This window comes from Cygnus olor, chromosome 3 (genome assembly GCF_009769625.2).
Source record: "Cygnus olor isolate bCygOlo1 chromosome 3, bCygOlo1.pri.v2, whole genome shotgun sequence".
Taxonomy (NCBI): domain Eukaryota; kingdom Metazoa; phylum Chordata; class Aves; order Anseriformes; family Anatidae; genus Cygnus; species Cygnus olor.
In genome coordinates this window covers 103,607,817-103,635,398 of record NC_049171.1, presented here as the reverse complement: position 1 = coordinate 103,635,398, position 27,582 = coordinate 103,607,817, and the positions used below count along the sequence as shown (strand labels likewise).

Here is a 27,582-nt window from a genome sequence, read left to right as displayed (position 1 = left end):
ATTTCATGAGGGCAGGATTCCTCCTTGTATATTGATAAATATAAGATCTTACTGCAGATCTATCTACAGTTTGTTCACCTCTGGAGAAAAATGTGGCTGTGAGTCTGGGAGAAGTTGAGTATTAATCACAATAAAGCTGCAGGGTATTTAAAAGGGTGCAAAAGAAATGAAGCTCCAAGAGAAAAAAAACTTCATGAAAGGTTTCTTTTGGTAATCAGGAAAAGGTATCTAATGAAAATGTTTGTCTGCTGAAATCATGTAAAGGTTTAAAAGTAAGTGACAAGCAAGACAGGAAAAAAAGGTGCATTATAATATATTTTTATATGGAGCTCTTCATAAAAAAATGCAAACAACTTTCCAGCTTTTTTTGCAATATTGTGAACAGTAGCTATGCAATTGGCTGGCTTTACAAGGGATCTGTTGCAAAAAGAGCTGTGGCTTCGTTTCTGCTGAATGATTTACTGTCTTCTGTTAAATTGCTGCAATTTTTTCCAGCATGCTTGGATTTATCTGAAATTCTGATACAAACTCTGCCTGAAAGTTTATGCGTCCCAGTGTTCTACAGACTTATTTTTTTTAAAAAGACATTAAATGCATGAATGAACTCTCCCACATGGACAGACAACAGGAGCTGAAGAAAATGCTATTTTTCTTTGGAAAATTCACTTTCTTGCACTTCTGCAGCAATGCCTCAGAAAGAATCCCCTGATCAATTTCCTTAGTAATATAGAGGCAGATAATTTCTAACTTACATTTCGTAGTCAAAACCTGACTCATTTGAAGTGAAGTTTTCAAAGTCAATATTTTAGCCAACGTAATCACAGGCTGAGATACTTCTGTCACCTGATGAAATATACTGCCACTTCCTCTACAGAATGACACTGACATGGCTTGAAACGTGAACATGCAATGCAGGTGCAAGAGAATGTGCATAGCAACCTCTAGAAAATAATTCACACTGGGGTCATAGGCATAGATGTGATGCTTTCTCTATTGCCCCACGTACACTGGTAATATTAACAATGCTCGTATGTTTGTGTCACTCACCAATGCCAAAACTGCAACACCTAAGATTTAACTATGATGACAGAATAATTTTTTTCATAACCTGGGAGTCAACTACCACATCTGTGCATAAATGACCACTGTATGCTGCCTGTCCTGTGTTAGACCACTGTGGGAAACCTCTGGGCAGGAAACCTAAACAGGCAGGAAGTATTGCTTAAGGAACGAATGACACAACGCAAGGCTATTGAGGGTGTCATGAGGTAATGCACTGCTGAGTGTACCACACCAAAGCAGATGGGAGCCTGAAGAACCACCACAGTGCACGTGCAATTAGGGATTGCATGGGGGTAAGTCAGTACTGCAATGTAACAGCATTAAAATTTATACGAGAATGTAGAAGACATTACCTGCCAAAATAGACTTTTTAGAGGTTGTTAGTCACCTTAGTTATAAATTCTCCATCAGTCATTCTCTCTATGGACAAGATGTTTTTAGACATCTACACTTCCAAATGTTGACCTATCCACCTTGTTAAAGCCAAGCACAAATAGCTCTCTATCTAACAACTGAATCTCTCTCACACAGGACTGTTATGCAGAGGGCTTAAGCATGGCCATGGCAAGCATTGTGCAAGGCAAAACACAGAAGACAGTACACAGATCTGACTAGACGCTACCAGGAGTGCTGTGGTAGAACTGCACATTTCAAGCTAGATTTTTAGACACATAGAAAAGCTGCATGCTCTGGTGAGTGATTAAGGCATCTCCTAAGACATTGTGGTGCTCTCCCACCCAGCTCCTTTTTAATTTTGTGTTTGAGTGTAAGAGAGTGATAGGGCATTAAGAAGGCTGCCTAGGGCCAAGACCTTTGTGCACCAACAAAGCTCTGAGTTTGGTGTTAATTCCCTCATATTTCCACTAATACAGACTGGCAGTGCAGCTGTAACATACACAGCTCACCTCTATGTAACAATGTGCAATGAACTGGAGGTCTCACTAATGCAAGGACATTTCCCTTATCCACAACTCCACAGGTCAATATTTTCTAACCCAGCAGGCACTAGATGCATGCAACATCTGAAACTCAGAAGCAACACTTACATGATTTTAGCATGGGCTTTGGTGCTAATCACCAGCGTTAGATACAGCTCATTCTCATAGTGAGGGATATCATCGCAGTAAACAGCCTCTCCACATGCTTGTTTGTCCGCTGATACGTGCATCAAAGGCCGGCCCACCATATCTTCAGCTGCCTGCCCTCTGGGCACTTCCTGAAGTAAAACACATGACTGATTACTGCTGCTCATAGTGCAGGGGACAGAAGCATTGATGGGAGAACAAAAGGCAAGGTGAGACATCCTAGTGAGATGTATAACGGAACAGGTGCTCAGTCCTCTGGGAAAGGAAGATAAACAAGATGGACTGGCTTCACATATGGGGCTGCAGAGAATGATGTGAAAGGGATACGGTTCTTTAAAATTGCTAGGGAGAAGAAAGCTTTGATATGACAGCTCATAAACATTCAAGTTCTGCAGCTACTCTCAAAGGTAAAGAGAACAGGTCATTAGCACAGAAATAAGGAGGGAGATATATATATCCCAAATCTGAAGCCTGAGAGATGCAAAGAAAGGAAGACTAACTGGGGAAAGCAGAAAGGCAGTTTCAGTTTGTGTATCGAGCTGGTTGCAGGAGGAAAATGCTACCTACAGCAAATTTTATGAAGCTATACAAGTCAGAGCAGTCTTGGACAGTGACAGGAAAGAACACTGTATCCTAAAGCAAGGAAGGGACTGAGGCCCAAATACACGCCTCAGGAATGGCATTATGTAAGTTTGTGTATTGTTTATAATCAGGGAGACAACAAGATAAGAAGCATTGTTTGAGCTAAAAAAAAAAAAAAAAAAGAAAAAGGCCTGATCTAGTTCATGCAGGTACCACTACTTACTTGGAAGAGCTGGGCATTTGCAATGGGATCTTTGTGAAACAGCTCTGTAGCACTGATGTAGTTTGAGGGGACAGGCTCACACAGATTGTTCTGCCAAAGAATATTAATGACAATTATCTTCCCTGCCAGTCTCTTTCTCACATTCCCCAGTAATCCAGGATATTCTCTTTCCCTTAGTAAGGCACAGATGCCCCTCCTGGATGGTGGCTCACAAAGAAGAATAAGTTTGTTGGTACAAAGTGGCAGAAGCCCACACTAACCATACAGTGGAACCCAAAGCTCAACCTGCAGTAAAGATAATCCATCTCTTACCAGGTGAAAAGCAAATAGTACTCTGGCTCTGTGCAAACAATAGTCATAAGACCCACAAGAGCAATTACAACACCCTCAAGGGGAACTCCAGGAATCCTCCTGTGAGCCCACAGATCAACATCTTCCTACAGCAAGGTGAAGATGCCAAGGGGAAGCAAGTAGAGAGATACACTAGTCCCTGTCACACAGGGAAATCAGCAGAGTAGCTTTGGCAGCTATTGCATCATGGAGTTTGTTATCGGAAAAAAATCCTTTCATGGCCACTTTCTGCTATGAGTCTTCCTGAATGTGAACTCTTCTTATGCTTTCCCCAGAAAGACTGCACATGCAGTTCATCCTTCTCCAGCAACACTCACAGGGCCATTGTGGTGCTTGTTCAGTTTCAGAAGGACAGTCAGGTAGAATTTGAAGAAGAAGCTGAGTGTGAGCGTGCGTCGGAAATCCACCATCCCACCAGGTGCAGAAGGTGACAGGTCCATCTCACCTGCCAGCAAGTGGCAGGCATCCTGCAGCAGCTTCTCATTCCAGTCTCTGCAAGAGAACACAGGTGACACAGCCTTTTCTCAGACCTATTAACAGGGCAGACTAACTCTTCTGACATGGCTGCCCCACAACCTATCTTGTGACGCCTACCTGCTCTATCTCTTGTTTACAGGGTACATGTCAGCTTTGCTCTCATCTTGGACTCGTGTACATTTCTAATGATATGACAAAGCTATTAAACGTGCAGATTTCTCAGTTCATTTCAAAAGAAAAATCAGTTCTTTAGCCCATATCCACATCTACCATCTGCAAATTTCATTAGATAAGTGCATTTAGCAAGGGAATCTCTGTGAAAAAGAGACCAATACGGATCTTTGAGGGTAAGGGGTACGGATAGAAACAAGACATCACGCAAAATAGACTGCTACAGAAGTGCATCTACTATTCTTCCCCTTTCTCATTCTGGGTACTATAAGAGAGAATGATTCAGGGTTTTTTAAACTGTTCCTGTAAAAATCAGCACTATTCTGCTAGCCAGCCTTTCTATTGCAGAAAAATTCCTACCTGCCAATGAGCTCTTGGCAAGTTTTTAGTGCCAGGACTGTTGTAGGAGCCATTCCTCCATAGCTTAGTTTAACGTCCTCCACTCGGCTAGTGCCAGCTTGGAACAGGACTCTCATCCCACAGGTCACAATTGCAATGTCATCCTCTCGACGGTAAGCCTGCTTGAAGGCTGAGAAGTATTCACCCTAGGAGACAGAAAAATATTTCTTTACTCCTCATCTTGGCATGGTTTGGAATATGGATATATACAAACTTTTAGCTTATCCCTATGTGAATGAGCTATTCCAGGCAACTCTGTCAGGTAGATTCACCTTGCAGTGCCAAGCAGAACATGTTTTTTAAGGCAGTGTTGTACATTTTAGAATAATATAGGTCAGAAAAGACCTTCAAGATCATCGAGTCCAAATTTCACATGATTCAAATATTAAATCTAATGTATTAGACCAGTGATTATTACCCATAATAGGGCTGTTCAGAAAATGAGTTTTGACAGAGATCTGCAGACATTTTTTCCATGCTATGAGGAGATGAACAAAGACAGATTTTTAGTACCTATACAAGCTTATTATTCCTCAGCAACTGTTCCTGTCTTCAAAGCTGCTAAGCTGGAAGCCTCATCAGTAAAACTCAGATCCCTAAACCCCTTCTCTTCTTGCTCTTTCAGAAGTCTTCAAACTCTATCGGAACTGAAATCAATAATCACAAATCATTCACAGTTCCAGAATGTACCATACTTATTATCAGTCTGTTACTAAAAATACAACTCTCAGTAACTATTCTGAATCCTCTGCTGGTCTCCACAGAGAGAGAAAATTCTTCTAAATGCACCAGCAACTACAACTCACAAAACTCAGCAGCCCTCCTATCAAAAGTGGCAGTAAACATGAGATTAACACTCCACCAGTTTACATCAAGTGATGGTGTCAATCTGGAGTCATAGCGTAAAGTCAGTTTTTCCCCTTGGCTGTGCTGCAGAGTATAACAAAATTACTGTTCAGGCATCCTGCAGACTAGGAGAGAAATCAGATCTGATGGCTTGGCATGGCCACTGTGGACAGTTTGCTGCCAAGTTCTTTCTTGAATAGCTTAGCCAAGTGACTCTGCAGAGCAGAGTGGTCTGTTCCATTAACTAACTCTTGTCTGAAGTAGATAACACTTCTTTCATTACTGTAAAGAATAATTCCTCTATCATTGGCAATGAGAACAGTTTCACAAGAGGCCAGTTTTGTGCACTGAGATTTGTTACTGGAGATATAACTAGTCTGTATATAATTTCTTAAATTCAACTGATCAGTGAGCAGCCAGCAGATAATAGCAGAATAACGTCAGTAACATCCTCCCAATGAGGACATTCTGCCACTACGCTTGTTAAAGTAATTAGCTTTCAAAGAGGAGAAAATGCAGCGTCTTCTCTTACTGCACACCTCAGCTTTTGCTACACGAGGGCAAAATTTGCCTTCACGCCTCATAAGATATCTTAGTTTTCTTGGTAAAGAGTCCTGTAGGAGAAAATGCACTCACTACTCTTCCTCACTAGGGCTGCAGGTTATGTAGCCATCGTATCAGCTGCCCATGTCTGCCCCATTTCTTGCTAAAACAACAGTGCATGTTCCCTCTAAATGTTCACAGTGAAAGCTTCTAGGTATTAGCTATCTCAAAGGAAAGACAACTCAGATTCTTGATGCCTCCATATGAATCCCTGCCTGGCCCAAGAGGCAACACCAGGCAGGAGCATATTAAGAAATGTACAGGCTCTGAAAGTCTCATAGGCAATATTCATAATTGCAAAAACATTTCCATGTGAATTTTTTCAATCCAGCACCACGGAATTAAGGTCAATAATGGATGAAGGTTGGAGGATACTAATTTAAAGGATGAAGTAAACTTTATGACCACTTTCTGTCTGCAGTGGAGCAACAATGTGATACTATGAACCTATGATGGCAATACTGAGTAAACAATAGGTTACATTTAAGATTGTCTTTTAAAGAGAGACATATACAGTCATTGTGTTGTTATGCTTCTTCTGTTTGAAAACTACTCAAGTGTGTTCATGACACAAAATACTATTACCATAAAAGTTACATAACAGTGAAAAACGTGCTAGAGAAAGATGCATGCAAGGTAAAGGATATAAAAAACTGATAGTCAGTAAGTGAGTTAACAATGCAAATCGTGTCTAACATTTGTGAACCTTACCTGGAACACAGGCAATGCTTTAGCAGCCCAGAAGAGAAAGAAGAATGTTAAAAACATCCCTGTTCTAGGAATGCCTTGTTATATACTAAAAGATAAGCAGTTTTCTTTTCTGGAAGCTGTTTATACTTTAATTCATTGAGCTGTTTCCTTTTCCAAATGCTGTTCTCACTCAGTTGCAATCTTGTAAGTACTCAACAATCTTTCTTCTCTGAAGACCTTAAATATCTGACAGACAGACTAGCAGGAGAAAAATGTGTAGCCTCTTCTTCTTTAACAATCTCACTATGATAAAGCTTACCATAAACTCAGTTACTCTACAGTAACACTAAATATTGTTATCTGCTAAATAGGTTTGGTCTAATTCTTTCTGTTTTTTGGCCAGTCTTACACCTTGTGTGATGTCACATCAATGCAAGAGGTAACATCAGTTTTAAACAAACAAACCAAAAAATCATCTCTAGCTATGTGCTGACACATCAGTTGTGAGGAAATCACAGTTCCAGAACACTTTGTCTGCCACATGCCAACAACTTCAGACATCCCTTGAAGAACTTTAGTCTCCCTAGTTTCGTGCTTGATGAGCATGATCAACCAGGAAGTAGAGAGTTCAAAAGTTGTTCTAGTTTTTCACATGAATGAGCTGCATATAACCTACAGATCATGCCACTGCTCTGCTGGTAAATATTTATTTGTTTTGTGAAACTGCCATATGACTGTCATATAAATGGAGGAATGTGGTGTTTTCCACTGACTCGTTCAAACGTGGTTCTCATTTTGGAAAAAAAGCGATGCTTGCAGTTACCACGAGATCAAAGTAGAATCACTCAGAAATAGATGTAAAAACACCATCAATAAAATACCTTCGTTCTCTTAATGCTTAGATACAAAATATAGAGGATAGACAAAGGATTTATGGGATTCTATCCCATAACAGGATGGCATTTCAGGTAAATGGATGTTTTCCATTTATAACGGAAATGTGTTACTACATTGTGAATCCTTGCATCTTATAAATTGTAGCCACAAGCTCTAAAAAGGTAAATCCCTTCACAGGCATCAAACTAAAGTCTGATGTTGCCTGCCTTAAAGACTGAATTAGTTATGGTTCATGCTGCTAAAAAAGAGGAATGTTCATTGTTCTACTTGATGGAAGTTTTGCAGGCTCATTTGAAGCTGCAAGTCTCCATTGGCAAAATGCCACAATAGTCAGTCCTAGTGCTTTCAGTCTTGCAAGACAAGGATGCAGAACAGAACTTGCCTCTTATCCCCACACTTTTCTCTCATTTTTTTTTCCCATTTCATTTCACAGAAATGAAACAGGAACCTCAGGAACCTTGAAGTTATTTTACTTCACAAACTACTAGCATCTTTGCTGTACTATTTTGTAGACAGAACTTAGGCCTCTGAGAACATCACATTGGCACCTTTAGTCATTAATGAATGTGCTCAAAAAGCCTTGGACAATAAAGTGAAGTTTGTATTTCTTGCATGAAAAAAGTTGGGCTTACTGTATTTACCAGAGAGCCCAGTTCCCGTTGCTTGCTTTTCACCAGATAATTTATTTGCTTGCTGATCCACTTGGGTCTACATACACATTTCGTGATCTGTCTTCAAGGAAAAGTGCCTTACAGTGAAACTAACATTCAGGTAATAACATTTTAATTCCATGGACAATGAAATCTTTTCCTACAAGCTTACCTCCTTGCTGTAGGGTATTTCAACAGAGAGAAGTATTTCCTCGGGCTTCACTGTTGTCTTTCTGTATCCAGTGAAAAATTTCTCATCCATCGTGATAGTCCTTTTGCCTTCTGCAGAGCAAGAAGAGATCAATGGCAGATGAATAACTAACTTGGATGAAGAATGACAACAGTACACGTGAAAGAGCCTTTGGCCTACACAATTCATTCTTCGTATATCAGGTTTTTTTTCCCCACCCAATTTCACCAAATTAGAAAGGATTTTCTCAGCTTTACTTTGGTCCTTATGTAATTTATGACAGTTTTGGTGTACATATGAAGTTTTATCTGCACAGGAACTGATGAAAAGAGTTCTCTCAAAGTCCTCCCTCCATTATCTAATGAAAGCTGAGTCTCCAAGTGAATCAGTTTCCAACATTTCAATGCAAGTCCCTCTTTCTTTAGCCTGCATACAAATGCATCACAGGAGAATGTCACTGAGCAGTCAGTCTGCTCCTCAAATGGATCCTTTATGAAAAAAATTCTTCCTAAGAGCAACTACAAATTGAGACATTTGGCTTTCTTCAAAGAAAAACAAACAAAAAAAATACAGGTTTTAACCTTTATCTCAAAAATCCACTAGTATCAAAGTATGAGTGACAGAAACAATTATATGCCTTTTTTCTTCATGAATAGACACCTTCAACCAGCTCTTCACAAGGATGTTTCTGTAAGTGCATGCACAGTACTAGAGATTCATTCTGACAGAGAAGTTCAAAATTCTCTGGGAAACCAGCCTTAAGTCTAGAAAAACTTGAAAGTCAAAAAGGGCAAAAACCTATTAAGTCAAACTAAGAATAGTTTATAAATTAGTAACATGCATTTTCAAGTTCTGACCTGACCTAATGCATAGGAAAGGACAGTCGACTATTTCATTGACCTCACCATCAAAAAGAAATGTAAGTTACCATTTGATACCAGGGTCAGTTTGCTTCCACTTGCCATTAACACAGGATTTAAGTCAGAGATTGGGCTTGCTGTCATTATGTTCCCACCAAGAGCCTAGAGTGACAAAAAATGCATTAGATAAATATTAAAAGAAACTGAAGATACAACAATAACGTCTTGTAATCCTACATTACTTTATACACTTCATACATACACTTCATGCACAAGTGGTTAGTTAGCCTTGAGTTTGCCTTTATATTCTTTTTGCTCACTCAACAATTTCAGGCCTTTATTGAAGTAAGAAAATAGAAAACCCCTGAAACCAGTTGCTGTCCCATCAGAACTAACATTTATCTGAAACAATTTTCGGAACAGTCTTTGGGTAATGCATCAGAATTACTTTATGCTCAAACCACATATGCCCAACAATGCCAAAATTCAATTGCTGTAGCTGTTATGGAAGATCCATAAAATTGTGTAGGATCTTTCCAGTAATGCTGAGGAAACAAAGTCTTTGGACTGCAGTACAGATACATGGCATAATAACTTGTTGAATAAAGTCTGGTGTAAAATAAAAGCAGGCCAGCTTGCCAGAGCTGGTAGAAAAGTCAAACAGTAGAATAGCTCAGTTGGAAGGAATGGTCAAAGGTCATCCAGTCCATTATTTTTTTTTAGCTCTGTAAATACATTTTTGTTAAGTCACAGCCAAACCTCTCTACAGTTTCCCCCACTTATCCCAATAACAGTAATGGAAGACCTGCACAACCACTATGTTGCCATTGCTTGCTGAATCCGTGATATCACTGCAGCAGACACCACCTGAGACCCCATGTTGCTATCAATTCCTGGGGTTGTTTTATGTGCAATTTCTTTTTTTGCCTGCGTTCTTATATGGGGAGCACCAGGCACAGCAATGCTGGATGAGGGAGGCCAGCTCCTCAGACCAAGCTTTCAGTTCCAGTCCTCAATACTCCTACATCACTTACTGCAACATTCCTGATCTGCGGCCCTGCAAACCACCGTAGCTGTTCAAGGACGGCCTGGAAGACCTCTGTTTTGTAAGAAGGAAGCTCTGCCACTGCTTTTCTCAGCACCTCTTCTACTGAGCTTAAAGTACAGGCAGCGCCAAAGGTGACCCCTGTAAACAAACAAAAAGTGTTGTTTTTCTTCTCCCAAAAGTCTAGATATGGGAGGACAGTTATAACTGTGTCTACAAAGCTTAGATGCCACTAATTTAATTAGGCAGTAAGGGTTTGGTGAAGACGCTCAAAGTACTTTTTATGCATTGCATGTAAACATCACATCCTCAGAACGAATTCTCTTTTAAATTACAGCTCATGTTGGTATTGCCTCTCATGTGACAGTAACCCACCACCCTTCTGCCTCACTGTAGTAGGGCCCCACGCGCTACATCAGCTCAATTACTTCTATTTGTAAGTTTGACCTGCTTCCACCACAAAAATAAATACAATACTTAACTTAGTCACACAGACCGTGAAATCCAGTTTCTTTTCCCCAATTACTAATTTTAAAATATTTCTAAATAAGAAGATTGCTCATTGAAACCCATTATTAACCCAATCAATATAAATAAAACACCATACAAACCGAGATAAAATTTTTAAAATACCTTCCATTGAAAATTCTCTTTGATTCTCAAATTATTTATACATAGGACTCACTTGACTCCCTGCATGGGAGAAACATTAACAGATATAGAAAGTAGTCTTTAATGTGGGGATTTTCCTTCATACCCTCTTTATTATTCTGTTGGAATCCCCACTCAACAGGTATTCTGCCTCTTTTTTGCTCACCTGTTTCAGTATGTTGAACAGCGTTCATTTCAGCGATCCATCCTGGTGCTATTATCACTGGATACAACATGTTCTTTAACCTCATCTCAACACCTTAATGAAAAGTAAGACTCCTTCAGTTACACATTGGTGACAGAGAGCCTAAATTAACTGTTTCCCATTGAAACGGAAGCAGGTCTATAAATGAGTCAGTTCACTGACCATCTAACACATTGATCATGTATAGTCTTAGAGATAAACTAAGAGTTGTTTCCAATTAATACCAGGAAGTTCTAGAGACTTTTTTCTTGGCTCTCAATAACCTTAAATACACTATTTAGCACTTTTGTTATCTGGCTATTGCTGTACATAATCCTTCAGGAAAGAAGAATGAATGCAATGAAACAGAAAAATATGGGAGATTGTGGATTAATTGTTCAGAATAACAGAATTACTCAATATGTCTTAACTCTCCTTCTCACCCCTCATGTTTGCAGAACAATATATTATGGGAGAAAACATCAATGGGAGAAAACATTTCAAGTCTTAAGAGTTTACTCCTTGAACATCTTTCAAAACACAGGTTTCACAACCAAATTCTTCTGAATACAAGGAAATTTTATACTACGCCACTCCCCACTTCTCAGAACTCCACAGAACTAGTACAAAGGCTCAGAGGTCTAGGTAAGCTTTTTAAAGTTTTCCAACTGCTGATAATGAGCATTAGCTCTTCCTCTTACCCACTTCCGTGTTCCCTACAACAAGCTTGGCATTGGGGTATTGGGATTTGAGGGCCACCAGTTCCTGGAGAGTTGTAGGCTGGATCCACATTACACGTTCACCTTTGAAACACAGCTGCTTCTGCTGTTTGTTTTTCTGACTCTGCAAAAGTGAGTTCAGATGGAGTTCAGACCCTACATCAAGCCAAGAATCCCTCATGTGCTGCCCATGCCTATACCAGGCCAGGCTCCCTCTCAGTGAAGTTACTGACGGGCACCTGTGATATCCACACTGTTGATCAGTTAGTCATTCTCCATTCTTCCGCTATCACTGACAAGAGTCTCTGTCACGCTGACAAAAGTTTTTCCTTCCTGATTCTGCCAGGTGCATTCTGCTGCCACTTCTCCCTACCAACACCTCTGCCAGCATGCTCCATCATCCCCCAGTTGTGGCAGATACTGGTAGCTTCACCCATCTCAGAAGTAATAAGGCCAGATTCTGGTTCCCTTTTTCATTCCTTCATTCTGTGACCGAAGAAAACAGACTAACATAGCTGTCTCCCAACAACATCGGATCAACTCTCAGGCAGAGGTACTTCTTAGAGAAGAAATAGAGGGGAGCCTAGTTCCGGCTAAATATATATTGGGCTACAGTATCATGAGAGCTTGCTAGTGCTGTAGCTCAGGACACATTTGGCTTGATTGTGTTGGGTGCAGCAGCGGAATTAACAACTGAGTTTTGGTTTCTTAAGTATGAAGGAAGCTGTAAACAAGTCACATACTGGACATGATTGTTGGCTGGAACAATTCTGTTGTTACAGAACAATTTCTTTGGGGAATACTACCCTAAAAAAGACAGAAATTAAACATGGAGAGAAGCTGTTCTTTACCTAACTTTTGATGTAAGCCAGTCAGATTTTCCTCTTGCTATACTGAGTGGAGGGAAGTTGGGGCTTTCAAGAAGTTACCTTGTTCAAACATATATTCAGTTATATCCCATAGTTCCTGCTTCTCTCCCTACACTAAAAATGGATTACTGGGTCATTAGCTCAGATGCAATTGTATTTACTATAGAGGTTTACAGATGACCTACTAAATTGAAATCCAGATGCCAGCAACAGTTCCATCCCTTGACAGGCAGTGACCAGAAAGGAAGGCAACCCAAGAGCACTCAAGGGCAGGCAGCCAGCTGGGGAAGACACTTAAGACTCAGTATCTTTTAAGCCATTCTGGCTGGCAAGGTCTTTTTATAAAGAGGGAAGAGTTTATGCCCATGCTTCTTTTATTGGTAGCCATCTTTTGTACTATCGTTTCCTCAGGACAGAGACCCTGGGGACATTCAAACTCTGCATGGAAAAATGAAGCCAATGAACGACATACTTGGTCTTTTGGAATTAACTTACCATTAACTCTGGTGGGAAGATTGGTTCCTGTGTAGGATCCAATGGCTGGAACTCAGAAGAACTGAACAGGCTAGAAGACATCATTGTCTATGAAAGAGAAAAATGCAAACTAATAGTAGGTAGAGGAGAAATCTATCTACATATAATACTAACTCATTCCGTTTTCCAATCAAATGCCTCTTAATATTTCATGCAGCAAATAATGGCAAACAGTGAAAAGATGCAACCTGGACCAGCATTCTAAGTTCTCCCAGTTGGATTTTTCTGCTAAGAATAGGTCTGGTCAGAAACCTGAACCTGAACATACTCATCACAGGTTTTTTCCAATCAAGAGAGTCATCACTTTCGCATTGGCATGTTAGATGACAAAGGAACCTTTTCTGAGTTAACATCAGCATAAAAGCTAGGTAAATCCAAAGCGCTTGGTATAAATACAAATTACAACCAACGGGGTTTGGCACAGAGCAAAGCAGAGTTAGGTTCCAAAACATAAGAAAGAAGCAAAAAGTACTTTAAGGAACACCTTACCACCTTGTCCTCTTTTTCATTCATGCAGCAGCCTGGACCATTGGCTCTTCCTCCACAACAACTCCCATTCTGAAGAGAAACAAGTATACTTCAGCTATTCTGCACAAAGTCAGAAAACTCCAGCTTTTACAGTTATATTCCTCCCTTTTATCAATCCCTGGGTAACAGAAATTTTCGGTAATATTTTCTCATTAATAAACCATTTTGATGCAAGAACTCAAAGTAATCTTAATTGCTAAAGTATTCCACACAACTATAATCCATAAGAATTCCTTGGAGTTTTCCAATAAATAATTTCTTTATATTCTCCTTCCTAAATTCATTTTACATTCCTACTACCTTATGCCTGGATTCCTTCTTTTGATCCCTCCACCATTTGTACCTCAACTAGTACATAAAATTAGCTCTTTTACTCCAGATATTCCAAGAAGATCCAATGGAACAGTTTATTGGAATGGTCATTAAATCATTCATCATTAGACTATGAAGTTTGGGAAAGATCATACCAGAGAGTTAACTGGTTTTTAGAAGTGTTTTCACAGAAAGGTAGCTTCAATATACCAAAAGCAAGTAACACATTTCTTACAGCTGTCACCATGGTATTTCACCTCACAGATCCAGAAGGAACATAGCTCACTCTTTTAAAAGCTGTGTCATGATGGCCAGTCATGCCACTCAGGAATATAAGACAGCAGTATTTTTCCAAGACAGACATGCGAACCAGCTCAGACATCTCTGAATACCTGTACTACAGTAAGGCCAGAGGAATGGCTACTACATAAAAACTCTACTAATACAACATTAAAAATTGAGCTTATGGCTTCTTTAAGTCAGCTTACCATGCTATTTTCCCTCGTGCTACGACAGCATCCTGTGCCTTGTGTTGCTCTGCCACAGCAATTCGAGTTCTGTGGGGACAAAAGCAGTTCTGAGAAAAATGCACAGATTCTAAGGAAATTAAGCAGATTTTATTCCCTTTTGAGAGAAATTAATCCCGTGTTTTCTATTTCCAAAGCAGAAATGGGAGATGGGATCTCCCAAGCAAGTAGTTGTTTCCCCTTGCTTGTGGAAGGCATTGTGATGGCTAGGGCATGTCTACTTTACTGACCTCTTGTTCTTGTGGATAGGCCCTAACAATTGAGCCAGCTACTCTGGTCCAGCTGCAGCTGTGAAGGCATGTGCAGAGAGTAGAGTAAAAGGGGTGAATATATACAACACCTAATACTCTGCTAGGGTCTAACTGATTTCAGCTCAGGAGACTACTTTAGTCTACTGTGGTTTCTGTCACTTCAGTAATCCTCGGTAGTTCTCCTTCCAAGTATTTGCAGAGTCTCCCCTGAAGCCTATGTCAGGTTTTGGTCCCCGCAATACCCTCTGGTGAATTCTCCAGGCCAGTTATCTGGTACATCTCCCTTGCTTTTGTACCAGACTCCTACTAGTTTCATTTCTTGACACCTTGTTTTGTATTGGAAGAGGCAGCAAACAGCAGGCATCTGCCTTTGCTTATGCAACAGGCTGGGATTTCATGACAGCCAAACTCCACCAGTGACCTCCCTCCATTGAAAAACACACAATTTTCTCCTACCTGCCATCTCCTGTCTTTTTTTCATAGATACATAGATCTTGCCTCTTACCCCATGGCTGCTTATGCTCTTTAAAAGGCTTTGATGAGACACCGTTAAAAGACTGTTGGGAATCTAAGTAGACTATATCGACTGGCTTTATCAACCGTTTGTAACATATCTCACTCCTGCTTGTATTCTCTTATGTTGAGTATAATTCTGGATAATGAGATGAAGTTAATGGGCAGCATTCTAATTTCTGTTTTTACTTTTGATACATAATACCCACGTAGCCCCATGAGTGGCTAGTAATCACGGAAGTACCTAGTGAATACTTTTCTTTACAGCCTCCAGAAGTCTTTTAGGATCAAAGTACTAGAGAAAACTTATAGCAAAGCTTCACTTGTCACCTATCCAGTACGAGAATTTGGGGCAAGAGCTATATAGTTGTGAATTCAACTTATTTCCAGAGTTATTTCATCTCTGCTGGTTATCTTTCAAGCAAGCAACTGTCTGATCAAATTTCCCCACAGTCTGTTCCTATTCATGTACCACCCTTTTACACCTTCTCCACATCAGGGATCATCAGCAACTATTCAGCAATTATGAGATTTTCAGACTTACAGAATAGAATTACAGCGCCTGATTACCTGTGATCCAAAAAGGGACCATCAGGTGGATCTTAATAAAGCATTCCACTTCGAGAAACTGTAGCAAGTGAGTCGCTCTTGCTTTTTCAATGCATGAACCCACATACAATGTGTCAAAAGTTGGAGCTGGGGTACAGCACCTATATTCTCCTCCCCTTTTCAGGTCATGCTGTATTTTACTAACAGAAAGAAAGACAGCCAAAATTCCAGAATAATTTGAACACTATCTGAAGCCACTTACTTTAGCAAATGTCCTATATCCCTCCAGAATGGGTCTGTATCCTGTACACCGACACAAGTTTCCTGCATAGCCAGAGCAAAAGGAAAAACGCTTAGTGTTATTAAGCTGAATATTTATCCTCTTGTAGAACATTCTGTTGTCTCTCACCTTGTCAAATATAGATAAAGCTAATGAAAAAGCCGGGAGGAGGAATATTTCATAAATAATTTTTGCAGCAATCCTACCACCCATTTTCACTGAAATTTTAGATAGAAATTAATTTAGTAAAAAAAACATTCTGCCCTTTTCGGTATTCATTTACCTCAATTATGCAAGTCTAATCAGCATACCAACTATCCAGACTCCTGAATTGCAAAGAGATTGATCTGATTTCCTTTCAGGCCACTGTCAGAAGCCTGGTAATAGCTCTCTAATTTCAGTATTAACAGGATCCTCTGAGGTAATTTTGGCAGTCGGATTCTGCCCTACTCCATCATGTATATTGCTGTCATGGTCCTTTATCTAAGGCTGGCTGGCTCAGATGCTCTCTGTCACTTTGCAAGCTCTTGTCCTAGTGATGAATTTACCTCCACAAGATGTGGAGGGCTCTTATAAACCTCTAAGGCACTGATCACGTATTTGTTGTTAAGCTCAGTGAAGTCCTAATACAAGACTGAGACCACTTGCCACTGCTTCAGGACAAACAGTGAGCTTCTGTGGGACTTGCCTTAGGCCATTTTTGTTTACTTCATAGCACAACCTCATAACAATTGTCTTTCATGAAATACATTAAATGAAGGTGCACTTCCAACCCACTTGGTGAAACAGCTGTTATGAAAGCAGCACTGGCTGCATCTCTGCATGACTGTGATTTTTACCTTGGAAAGCATCTTCTATGTCCTCCATGTTGGGTTCAGGTTTGTTCCGAAGCAATGTGTACATGGACATGACAATGCCTGGAGTGCAAAAGCCACACTGGGACCCATGACTTTTTGCTATTCTCTCCTGGGAAAAGTAACAGCAACCATCAGCTTGTAATATCAAAGTGAGTTCATGGTTGTACTTTTTTTTTTTTTTTTTTTTTTTTTTTTAACAGAGATGTTGCAGAAATCTTACAGGAAGAGCTAAGGCTATTATCAAGTGTTCTTCAATTAGATGGTCATTTAGTCTGTGAAGCAGACTTCAAAGAGGAGAGTATACTGAAAAGCTTGCGTCTAGGCTTCAAATTTCCAGAGTAACTGAAAATAACTATAAGCCTCCAATGAGACTGGGAGTTCTTCAGCTTTGCCTTGATAGAAAACTAACTGTATTTCAAAGTTCAGTTGTTAAGAGCCTTCAGGGGAGGTATGAAAACAGAAGGTTTTGACTATGTCATTCGTTCATGCATGTCTAACATTTTCTCTTTGTTGTTTGCTTTCCCAGACAGATACAAGTCCTACCCACTGTACAAACTGAGATGAATCATAGTTTCCCTTAAAGGCGCAATATCTCTGACAATGCTGAAGTGTGCTTCCGTAAGAAGTGCATTAGAACACCTTGCTGGAAGAGCAAGACTTCACGTTCCTTTCATTCCTTCCTACCACTGCAGGTTCCTAACTATGCAGGAGGAGAAACCAAGGTCATTCATGGAAAACTACAGCATGGCCAAAACCTAACTCAGATTTCTTGGCTCACAGTCATTATATAGGCTTTCAGCACAACATCAGTTTTCCCAGTTTCTGATAAAAGATGTGAACCAAGTAGAGCCCCAGAACAAAAGCATTAGCAATTTGGCCAGGATAGCAGCAGTTAACTTGCTAGGGCATAACAGAGCTCTGGAATGGACAAAGGAGTTTGATTCCATCCCTTAGCTGTTCCTGCAAGTAAAGACTAATCGTGAGGACAGCCTCTTTAAGATTGTTACTCTTAATGTTAACTTTTAGTCATAATGTTAACTCTTTAACATTATGATGAAGGTCCCAATACACTGGAACATGGTTGAGCAGAGTAAAAAGAAAGCGTGGATACAGGGTTTTAAGGTTAACAATTAACGTTAACATTAATAGCTTACCTGGACTGGATGCAATCTGGATTTTGTGTTTCCTATGCCTTCAACAGTAGTTACAGCTACATGATGCAGGGCACAGATGGGGAAGAGGCAAGCATTGGCAGTATGGTGGCTAAAATGATAAATTAAGGTCATTTTCATTCAACAGTGCTGCTCAGCAAAGGAAAAAGGCAACCAGGAGGGCTGAAGAGTAATCAGAAACTGTGGCACTGGACAGAAGAACTTAAATAGATGTACTGAATGTATTACAAGCAAAATGCTACAGTACCTACTCAACCAAAGTTCTTATCAATTTCACCTGAAGTTTAAACTGAGTATGCACCACAGGATTTGACCTAGAAATTTAAACATCATTATTGCATGTTAAGCTACAGAACTAATATAAGTAATTTATGGGGACACACTACAAATACCAAGATGTTATACAGCTGGTCTACACTCACTTGCACAAAAACATACATTAAGCATAGAGCACTTAACCTTTTCCTTAAAAAAAAAAAACAAAAACAAAACAAACAAACAAAAAAACATTTCTAGATGACACACATGAGGAAAAACTCCAGTCTACCAGCAAAATTCTTATAAGAACTAGCTACTGTGTTTCTTTTCTATCAAGACAGAAATAATGACCCTAAAGATATCCTATTGAAGGTCATATTACTACATATAACCATTAAGTTAGATAATCCCAAGTTAAAGTATCTCCAAGCACTATTACAAGTATATCCAAGATTTCAGGGCCTTCTATTCCCCACAGGAAAAATAAACTAAGGCCTGTACCTCTGCTCCATCCTCCTGTCTATGTTCTCCTTTTGGTTTGATTCCACTGCTTCACTCTTACATGAATTAAACACAGAAGAGGAAAAAACATTTCTCAGGAAACAGACATTCTGAAGGCTGCCACAGAAGTAGAGGAATAATGAATACATACAGAAACCAGATTATTGTAGTAATACAGTTGCAGTAAAGATTTTGTCATTATTTGGGTCAGCATAGCAAAAAAGTTATATTGCATTGCAAGAAAGGAACATAAACATTTTCTGAGTTGGGAAAAGGCAGAGACTGTGCACTGGAGTTCAGAGCAAGAAGAAATACTCTGCATCAGCACTGTACAATGCTGTCGGAAAAAATACCTTCTTGTCTCAGCCTTCTGAGTATATATTCTGAAAATGAAAAATGATGTTTTGGCAGAAACATACATTATATAACACCTTTTAAAACAGTGATATGTCAAGAACCTGGAACTATCCCCATTTCATTTCACACTCTGTCAGAGTCCAGACTGCAAAGGATACATGATTTTCTTCTGAAACGGATCATACTTGGATATCATAACAGTGCAAGCACCACATCCGCCTTCTCCACAGCCTAGTTTGGTTCCACATAGGCCCACTGAGAATACAGGAATCAAGGAAAACAAGAAGAGTGTTGGCAGAAGCCTGCTCAAACAGTTGTCAATCAAGTCTTAGGAACAATTTCTTGCTGGAAACAAAGCACTCATATTTTTCCTGCTTAATAAGTTAACTTGACATAAGAAAAGACTCAAAATGCTGGCACATGATCTTTGAGATCAACATCGCAAAGCCCTGATAAGGAAGCAGCCCATGATCAAATAAACTCAGAATAAACAACAATTTCTGAACTTCAACACTTCTCACTTTTCATTTGACTCAGAAAAGGAATGACATATGGGAGACAAAGCTCTTAGTAACTGCTGAGCAGGAGTTGCTCGGGCATGTTGCCACATTCCTGAGACGCATGGTGACATCTTCAGCACCCCTTACTGGTGGTGGTTGACTTCTTCCTATACCTGGTGATTCCTACCACGTGGAAGGCACCCAAGCAGGGCAATCACACAGTGCTGTAGGTCACAGAGTTTACAACTGACAAGGGCGCTGCTCTTGAACTGCTCTCAAACTACCTGCATCTCAAGAGTCATGGCCTGGTCACTGCAGCATCTCTCTTGGTCCCATTTACGGTGGCTTCCCAAGCAAAGGCTTCTAAGAACACAATCAGTCAAGCAGACTATCAGTAGCCCGGTTTCCGTAAAACTGCAGGAGAGAGAAACTTGGAGCCAGAGCTATTATTTTCAAAAATCTCTATGCCTACTTCAGCAGAAATATAGCTTTCTTGTGCGATCCAAAGTTTTGTGACAATAGTGCTAATCTGCATCAATAAAACATGTTTTTCAAAGTACTTCTCTGCCACTAGCAAGACGTCTACAAAATAAGTTCATCAGAATGCTCATGCACAAGATCATAACATTTTAAAGAGTCCTGATTATCTCCTTTGAAGCTATTTACATTCAATATTAACAAGCTTAGACACAAAAGGTCTAGCAGTGAAAAGCGCACACAGGCACAGTAGACAGGTCGCTTGTTTTTCCTTATTTATCTACCCAAGAAACAGATAAAACTGGGCTGCTGATAGTTCTCTTGGAAACTACCAAGAGAAGCACGATTTATATCCTAGAAAACTAGAACATGGCAGCAAAGCTAGAATAAGAATGCATGCTTCTTTTTAAGGAATACACCAACACAGACATGAACAGTCTAGAGCATGTCCACTCCCAGTTGGGCAAACAAAAACTCAGAAAATATGTAATGACACTACCGACAGAACTAGATCTAGTATAGCCAGCCTCGTCACCGTAGTAATAGCCACCCAGCTCCTGAAGAAAATCTGAGTCATGTGTGAGCAGCATCTCAGAGGAGTGAAACATGATTGATCGCATCTCTTCACGTAAACATGCCTGTAGTATGTGGTTGAAACTCTGGACTCCAAGTGCAGATCTCTGGATCACCTTAGCCTTCCCTACGATACGCATTCCATAGGATAATCAAATTATTGGATATAACAGATCCAGTAATATCCAAATCACTGGATGATGCAGCAACCAACTCAAGCGGCTGTAATGTTTTGGCGAGAAAATTCTTTACAGTTTTTGTGAAACAAAGATAAATTTCCTTCAATGTTATAGTCATTTCTATCTTCCAATTGCTAGCAATTCTGAGAGATCGCCCTTTAAAGTATTAACAAATTATTTAAGGTTTATTTAAAGTATTTTTCTGTTCTTCAAACTTGGAATACCTTCTATAATCTTTTCTAGAATGAAATAATACCAGACTATGCAGAACACTCCCTCCTATGGTCTGTGCACAACCTCTGCCTAGCACTCAACTTCATTGTTAGGCAGTAAACAGTTATGAAATGCTATAGGCATTTAAGGCTTTCTGCAGTTTCTTCTGACATTGGATACATTTCCTTCTTAGATAGGTTAGCAGAGTTGTTTCTGGGTTCACATCTTTTTCCACCACCTGCAAGAACCGAAAGATACTTTTTACACACGGAAAACTTTACAACACAGGTAGATACATTAGATGCAAGGAGAAAGCTTAGTGTTTCTTCAACTTCTTTTCGGAAGCAGGGAGTAGAACCGCAGATCAACTGCCCTTTTCTCATTCAGCAGTGTTGGTTATACGTGTCCAGACACAATGATGCCTTGAATTTATTGAGACAGGGAAAAGTATACATATCATGTAGGCCACAGTGTTTCAGCCATGGCCCATTAAGGCAATCCCTAAAAAACCCTTCACCAAAAATAGCAAGCAGAATTATTTGTGAGTACAGAAAGAAAGAATTGTGTTTTAGACTTGAGTTTTGAATTCTTGATATCTCCACACACTGCATATCAGTCTTACTGATCAGGCTTAAGTGACCTCTCACCCTTCCACTTATCACTAGTAGAAGAGATGGAGAAAATGAGAAGATACACAGAAGACAGACAGAAGCAGCATTGGTAACAGACTGTGCAGGAAAAAAAAAAAAAAAAAAGCAGTGTAGAAACCCTATTATAGGTACCAAAGGTCAGACAGCAAGTACAAAATGCCTTGAAATTTCTTTTTCATCCCCGACAGTGTTAAATGTACTCGTGTTATATTAGTAGCCATCCAGAAGGAAGTAGTATGAAATCCTAACCAAGGACAAATTTCCTTTGCAGGTTTTGAGTCGGCTTCATCCATTCGTGAACAACACTATTTCAGAAACAGTTCTTCCTTCTGTCCCTGGGATGCCTTCCAGTAAATCATGCAGCACTTGTGTTGCTGCTAGTCAATGCAGTACGGTCTCATACCCTTGCCTCCTGTATACAAATAAGCTAGCAAGAGCATGTATTGGTCTTCTCGTGACCATTCAGTTCGGAGCAAGCACATAAATCCCTCTGCAGCAGTTCAGTAAATAGACAGACATGAGCAGGTAATTCCAAAAGAAATACCTGTGACTACTAGTCTCCCATGAACTACTCACCTTTCACAGACATTTCCCAAGCCAAGAGCCTTCCCTAAAAATCTGTACCTTCACTGTGAGTTGAGTTCCTTCCCGAGATCTTCAGCAATGGCCATTGCAAACCCTTTCAAACCAGTTCCCAAGACAGCCAGGCATAGAGAAAAACCTTCAGAACAGTTTTCCAGATGAATATTTAAAGAATATTCACGTCAACACTATCCTTAGATCAAAGAAAATGCCTCAAGAATTCTTCCTGAAAGTTCTCAAAAAACATTCCACTACGTACTCCAACTGAGCAACTGAAGTTTTGGCAAATAGCTGCTTTTACAGATTTATTTTTTTTTAAATACACAGTAAAACACAAGCCTAAGTCTTTATTCAGCAAAGCATGTAGCCACTCAGCTCCACGGGCTTTTAGTGAAGTACTCAAGCATGTGCTGAGTCCCATCATTGCCAAACCTTTGCTCAACTTTACCAGTAAGTGGCTCCTACTATGCAGAATGTCATCACGAACAACCCACACTCATAGCTCAGTCAAACTCACAGCCCAGTTTCCTACTTCACTAACTTCAAACAACTCCACTGTAGCTGTGTATCTGCAATGCTGACAGAGACGTGGGATCAGAGGTAAAGGTTATGAGTTTGGAGGACATTCATTCGACACACTGGAAGTAAGGGATGCCATCCAGAGGGACCTTGAAGCACTTGAGAGATGGGCCTGTGCAAACCTCATGAGGTTCAACAAGGCCAGCTGCAAGGTGCTGCACCTGGGTTGGGGCAATCCCAAGCACAGGTACAGGCTGGGCAGAGAATGGATTGAGAGAAATATCTGTATTTTGTCTGGTTCCATCTGAAATTAAAATTCCACAGGCTTTGGAAGACACTTAATATAGTTTCCAATATAGACACCCCCCCCCCCCCCCAAGCCTTAATATTCAGGATAGAAATACAAGTATCGAGCGTGTTTGAACTAAACTTACATACTACATATGTGACATGCTTTCCAGTTGAGGAAACCAGAATTGACATTATTACCTGTAAATTGTATGTGCTGTTTTCCATCATATTGCAGGCAGGCTACCAAGATAACTTTGTGATAGTTGTGTGCCAAGTTTCACTCCCAGCGAAGAGGTGCTTAAAATAAACAACCCTGACTACGAAGTATTCAGCTGTTCCGAGACTATTTCTTGACAACATGACAGACTGGGCTAATGCAAAAGAGTAGTATTGGCTACCATGGAAGTCCCTATCTTATCAACCTCCTCTTACCGTGCAGTAGTTTGTACTATGACAATAGTATAAGTGCATATGAATATCAGCAACCCATTAGCAATGTGAAGCTGTCATGAATACATACAGCAGTAACCTTTCCCACTGGTCATGCTGTCACAGTCTCTACAGCAAATTGACAGGAATACTTAGTCAGGACTCCAGACAGGTGGATTCATACCCTGATTTGCTACCTGGTGTTTCAGCAGCATTGCCTAGGAGCTCACACCCTTTGATCACAGTCTCTCATATGCAGAAGTGGGCCAACAAACTCCATGTTTGTTGCCACAGACTGGATTGCCAAATGAGTCCAATCATCTGTTATCTCTCTTGGACATTCATCTGCTGGGGGCATAGCTCTAGTGACTTTGGCAGCACAACCAAAAAGGGAACCAAAAAAAGTCACTGGAGGCTCTGGGCCTCCTCCTCCTCTCTGATCAAGTGGAACTGCGGTCCCATGAGCGAGCAGGGAATGATGCTGAGAAAGTCTCGACATGTGGAATGAGCTGGTACTGCTGGTAGTATTAATGGTTTATGGTTTCCTGCCTTTTTTTTTTTCCCCCAACTAAGGACTGCCAAGGTAATGTGATAAAAACCTTTTCACTATTCACAAGGCCAGCTCCAATGCAGTTTTGTAAACAGAGAACTGTGGTTCCATAAAAACTGCTACAAAGCACCAAGGAAGATGCCATTCGCAGCATGTTCTTTAACTTCAGGACACAGCAAGAGCAGATAGAAAGGAAGGGTTTGTTTTCTGCTGTCAGCCTTCAGGACCCACGCTTGCTCTTTCTCCCCTTCTCTGCCTCACCCCACATCTACAAGCATTTCACAAAAACAGCTTGGTGCAGCTACGTCTCTTTTCTGCTTTATAGATTGCAACACATTTTCCATAAGTTAGCCAAGAGTCTTTTCCAGGAAGACAGACTTTTCTACTGATATACACAGAGCAATGCTCCTGTAATACTTAAGCAATCACTGATGCTGAAGCACCAGCTATCTCTGAATATGAAGAGTTGGCAAACATTCCTATACCTGCCATAAGCAGCATATTGGTTTTGAACTGAAGCTAGTCTAGCACCAGAAGAACAATTCTCTTCCATGTGAGTATACTTAAACAAACAAACAAACAAAAACCTACCACCACCAAACATGACAGTATACTTAGCCTTTGATAGGGCCTGGATTGCCATACATGATTGTGGCAATCCCCTTTTATAAGACTGAAAAAAACTCTCAACTCACTCTGAAAATTTGGGCTCACAGGGAGGGATCTGAAGCGACTAAAACCTTCACGGAAAGAGAACAACACAAATTAATGGTATATCTATCACCTGTCATAGCAGAAAATTCATACATCATCCTATGCAACTGTTTCATGATCTCATTTACAAGACTCTATTAGCAAGTAATAATTAAAACAAAGCCTCAAGTTTTTAACATCCTTTTGGAAGCTATTAACAGCTGAAGAGTCAGTTAACACTGACATGAACCATTACTGAAATGTGCAACCAAAGCTTCAGGAGTTGTCTGCTTCTTTATAAAATCTCAGAACCAGGGCTGACTTCTACATCAGTATTACACTAAAGAGACCTTGGATTAATTTTTAATCCATACTATGCAAACTTCATTATTCAGCTAGCAATTGATAATTAGATAAAACAAGGCTTTGACATCAAACGTCCTAGGTTTTTTCCAATGCTTCCTCCTTTTTTTTTTTTTTTTTTTTTTTTTTTTTTTAACAAAACCTTGGAAAGTTCAAATTCCAGTCTAGCTTGGGATCCAAATTCAGAACTAAAACACCCTGATCATAGCAACAATCTAATCCACATTTACACATGATTAAATTAGAACGAAAGATCAACAAAAGCAAAATGGATAGGAATCCTGTCCCAATCCTCAGGGCAGCGCACAGACCTTTATAACAAAATAGAAATATTGTGTGATCCCTCAAGAGATTAAAGTAATTCTCTAGCCCAAAATTAGTTCTGCACGTTATTTACCCCTGAAGAAGGCACAGGGAATGTCCACAAACTCTTGGCCCCAGACTGTACTGCAGATATGCAACCTTTTCCCCCCCGCCGCCAAGTTTCTCAGCTGCCAGCTGCTCTGCACGAGTTTCTCCACCCAGGTATCAGACAAGAGGAAAGAGGCAGGGCAAGATTAACACTGAGCTAAACTCTGAACGTGTATTCATAGTTCAAAAGAGGTAGTCTTGACTTGTTACAAGTTGTTGCAGAGCAGAGCCTGCAATGCTAGCTGGGGAAGTCTAAACGGAGAAATGAGACTTGGAGAGAAAAAGCTGAAAGGCGTCCAGTGTGTGCAGGCACCACCTTCCACCCTCCTGTGAGGCACCACGACTCCTTTGGGAATTGTCTGCAGGTGACCTAGGTGATACTTCAGTTTTCGATATATGCAAAACAGGATCAGGTAATGGGTTTTAGATTGTAAAGTTTTCTAGCTTCTAAAATGGAAATGGGATAAATATTGTCCTAAAGTCACTTTTTAAAAGCAAATGCCAAATTACTTACTGAACATATGAATTATAGAGATGCTTATATTTGAGCTACATTTTCCAGGTCTATTGTAATTACTGAAAATATTTCTAGTAAAAGTAGTTGCCTCAGAATTGCAGCAAATTATTGCCAACAAATTTCAACTGTAAAAGGAACATTATATTGCTCTCTGAATAATTCAAAAACTAAAGATAAGGAAGGGAAAAAGCCAATAAGCAAAGCAGTAAGTGTAAGTAGCCTTAACAGTTTAATATTCAGAAGTGATCACAGCAATTTTGCTGGTATTAGAGAACTTCAGAGGAAGAAAAGAAGACTAGAAAAACCTAGCAATCAAGGAGCAAGCAATCAAGGAGCAAGCTAAGAAGAAAGCTGGAATCTTCCTTACCTTTTTACCATTCACAAAGAAAACAAGTTCATCCCCTGTCTCGTCTGGCGCCATCCTGCACACCTTCCAAAATTGACTCAAATAGGGCCACAGACACCACCAACCCCTCTCCCCGCTAAGAGCAACCCTACACCTAACAGGGAAGTGAGTACCAGCGACACGACAAGTAACATGAGTCTGTCTCAAGAACGTCTGACTTTATTTCTACGTAAGTAACCTGTGAAGCCCCATATTATATAAGGGCCAACGAAGAGGCGTGCCAGCTGCTTTTGGTTGGTGCTTCTGCAGCAATAATAACAGAAAAGGAATTGGAACAAGCAAAGTGACCCGCCCCCTTTTATATAGCAATAGATCAACTTGACTCACAATCCAGCTGCATTCCCTTTGGACTATGCTGCCAAGCTTGGGATACTCAGGGTGCCACTGCAACAGCTGCCAGGAAGTCACAGCATTTTGCAATACAATGCAAAATCTGGGTGGGGGGCATTGTCCAGAGAGAACGGTTGCAGAGGTGGAGGAGAATGGTCTCCCAACTGTCCGTCGCTGAATATTGACGACAAAAACCCTCTCTTTCCTTTTCTCCGTGCATAGCCATCCACCTGGCATTCAGTACAGTGAGGTCTTTCGTGTAAGAGCACTTCTTTATCAACTTAGTAGAGCGACTGCAAGGCTCTTTCACCATTTTATCTTAGACTTTTAAAGCTGCAGTGCTATCCACCTGCAAGGACATAATTCAAACAGGTATGTACTTGTTCAGATTAAAAACAATTCTAGAGAGCTGAACCTCCGGTTCAGCACGTTAAAAGGAAGCACTGGGCTGAAATCGTAATATTTTCACTGGGCTCTTAAGGCCTTTGTGCTTACCTTTTGTGGTTTAATTATCACATCCTGGATTCAGGTGCATGTTGCCAGCGAAACAGAAGAGCCAATGCAGAATTTGTGTGTCTTCTCTTTTCCTTTTTTTTGTGGTTTCTTCTGGTTTCATATGGTTTATGCAACCATATTTTTTCCTTGTTTAAATCTTCCTGCCTTTTTTTTCCTTCCCCAAAACTGTTGCAGAACTGTCCACAGATCC

General features: G+C 40.2%; 1 protein-coding gene across 4 annotated transcripts in view; it reads right to left on the bottom strand.

Moving 5' to 3' along the window:
• XDH (xanthine dehydrogenase) overlaps positions 1-27,582 on the bottom strand; it is a 75,926-nt gene that overhangs the window by 22,177 nt on the left and 26,167 nt on the right. Inside the window, exons 1-18 of one of the 4 annotated variants that reach the window (XM_040552938.1) lie at positions 27,372-27,541; positions 21,316-21,373; positions 19,352-19,448; positions 18,060-18,168; positions 16,888-17,014; positions 16,031-16,092; positions 14,417-14,485; positions 13,578-13,646; positions 13,050-13,136; positions 11,668-11,809; positions 10,949-11,041; positions 10,121-10,272; positions 9,155-9,248; positions 8,209-8,318; positions 4,312-4,496; positions 3,621-3,795; positions 2,953-3,042; positions 2,109-2,278 (exon numbers count right to left, since the gene is read on the bottom strand). In XM_040552938.1, the coding sequence (XP_040408872.1) occupies positions 2,109-2,278; positions 2,953-3,042; positions 3,621-3,795; positions 4,312-4,496; positions 8,209-8,318; positions 9,155-9,248; positions 10,121-10,272; positions 10,949-11,041; positions 11,668-11,809; positions 13,050-13,136; positions 13,578-13,646; positions 14,417-14,485; positions 16,031-16,092; positions 16,888-17,014; positions 18,060-18,168; positions 19,352-19,389 (1,772 nt within the window). In that variant the 5' untranslated portion in view covers positions 19,390-19,448; positions 21,316-21,373; positions 27,372-27,541. Of the gene's footprint in view, positions 1-2,108; positions 2,279-2,952; positions 3,043-3,620; positions 3,796-4,311; positions 4,497-8,208; positions 8,319-9,154; positions 9,249-10,120; positions 10,273-10,948; positions 11,042-11,667; positions 11,810-11,924; positions 12,167-13,049; positions 13,137-13,577; positions 13,647-14,416; positions 14,486-16,030; positions 16,093-16,887; positions 17,015-18,059; positions 18,169-19,351; positions 19,449-21,315; positions 21,374-26,507; positions 26,649-27,371; positions 27,542-27,582 lie in introns of those variants that run through there. The other 3 variants (XM_040552940.1, XM_040552937.1, XM_040552939.1) reach the window with 3 other exon arrangements.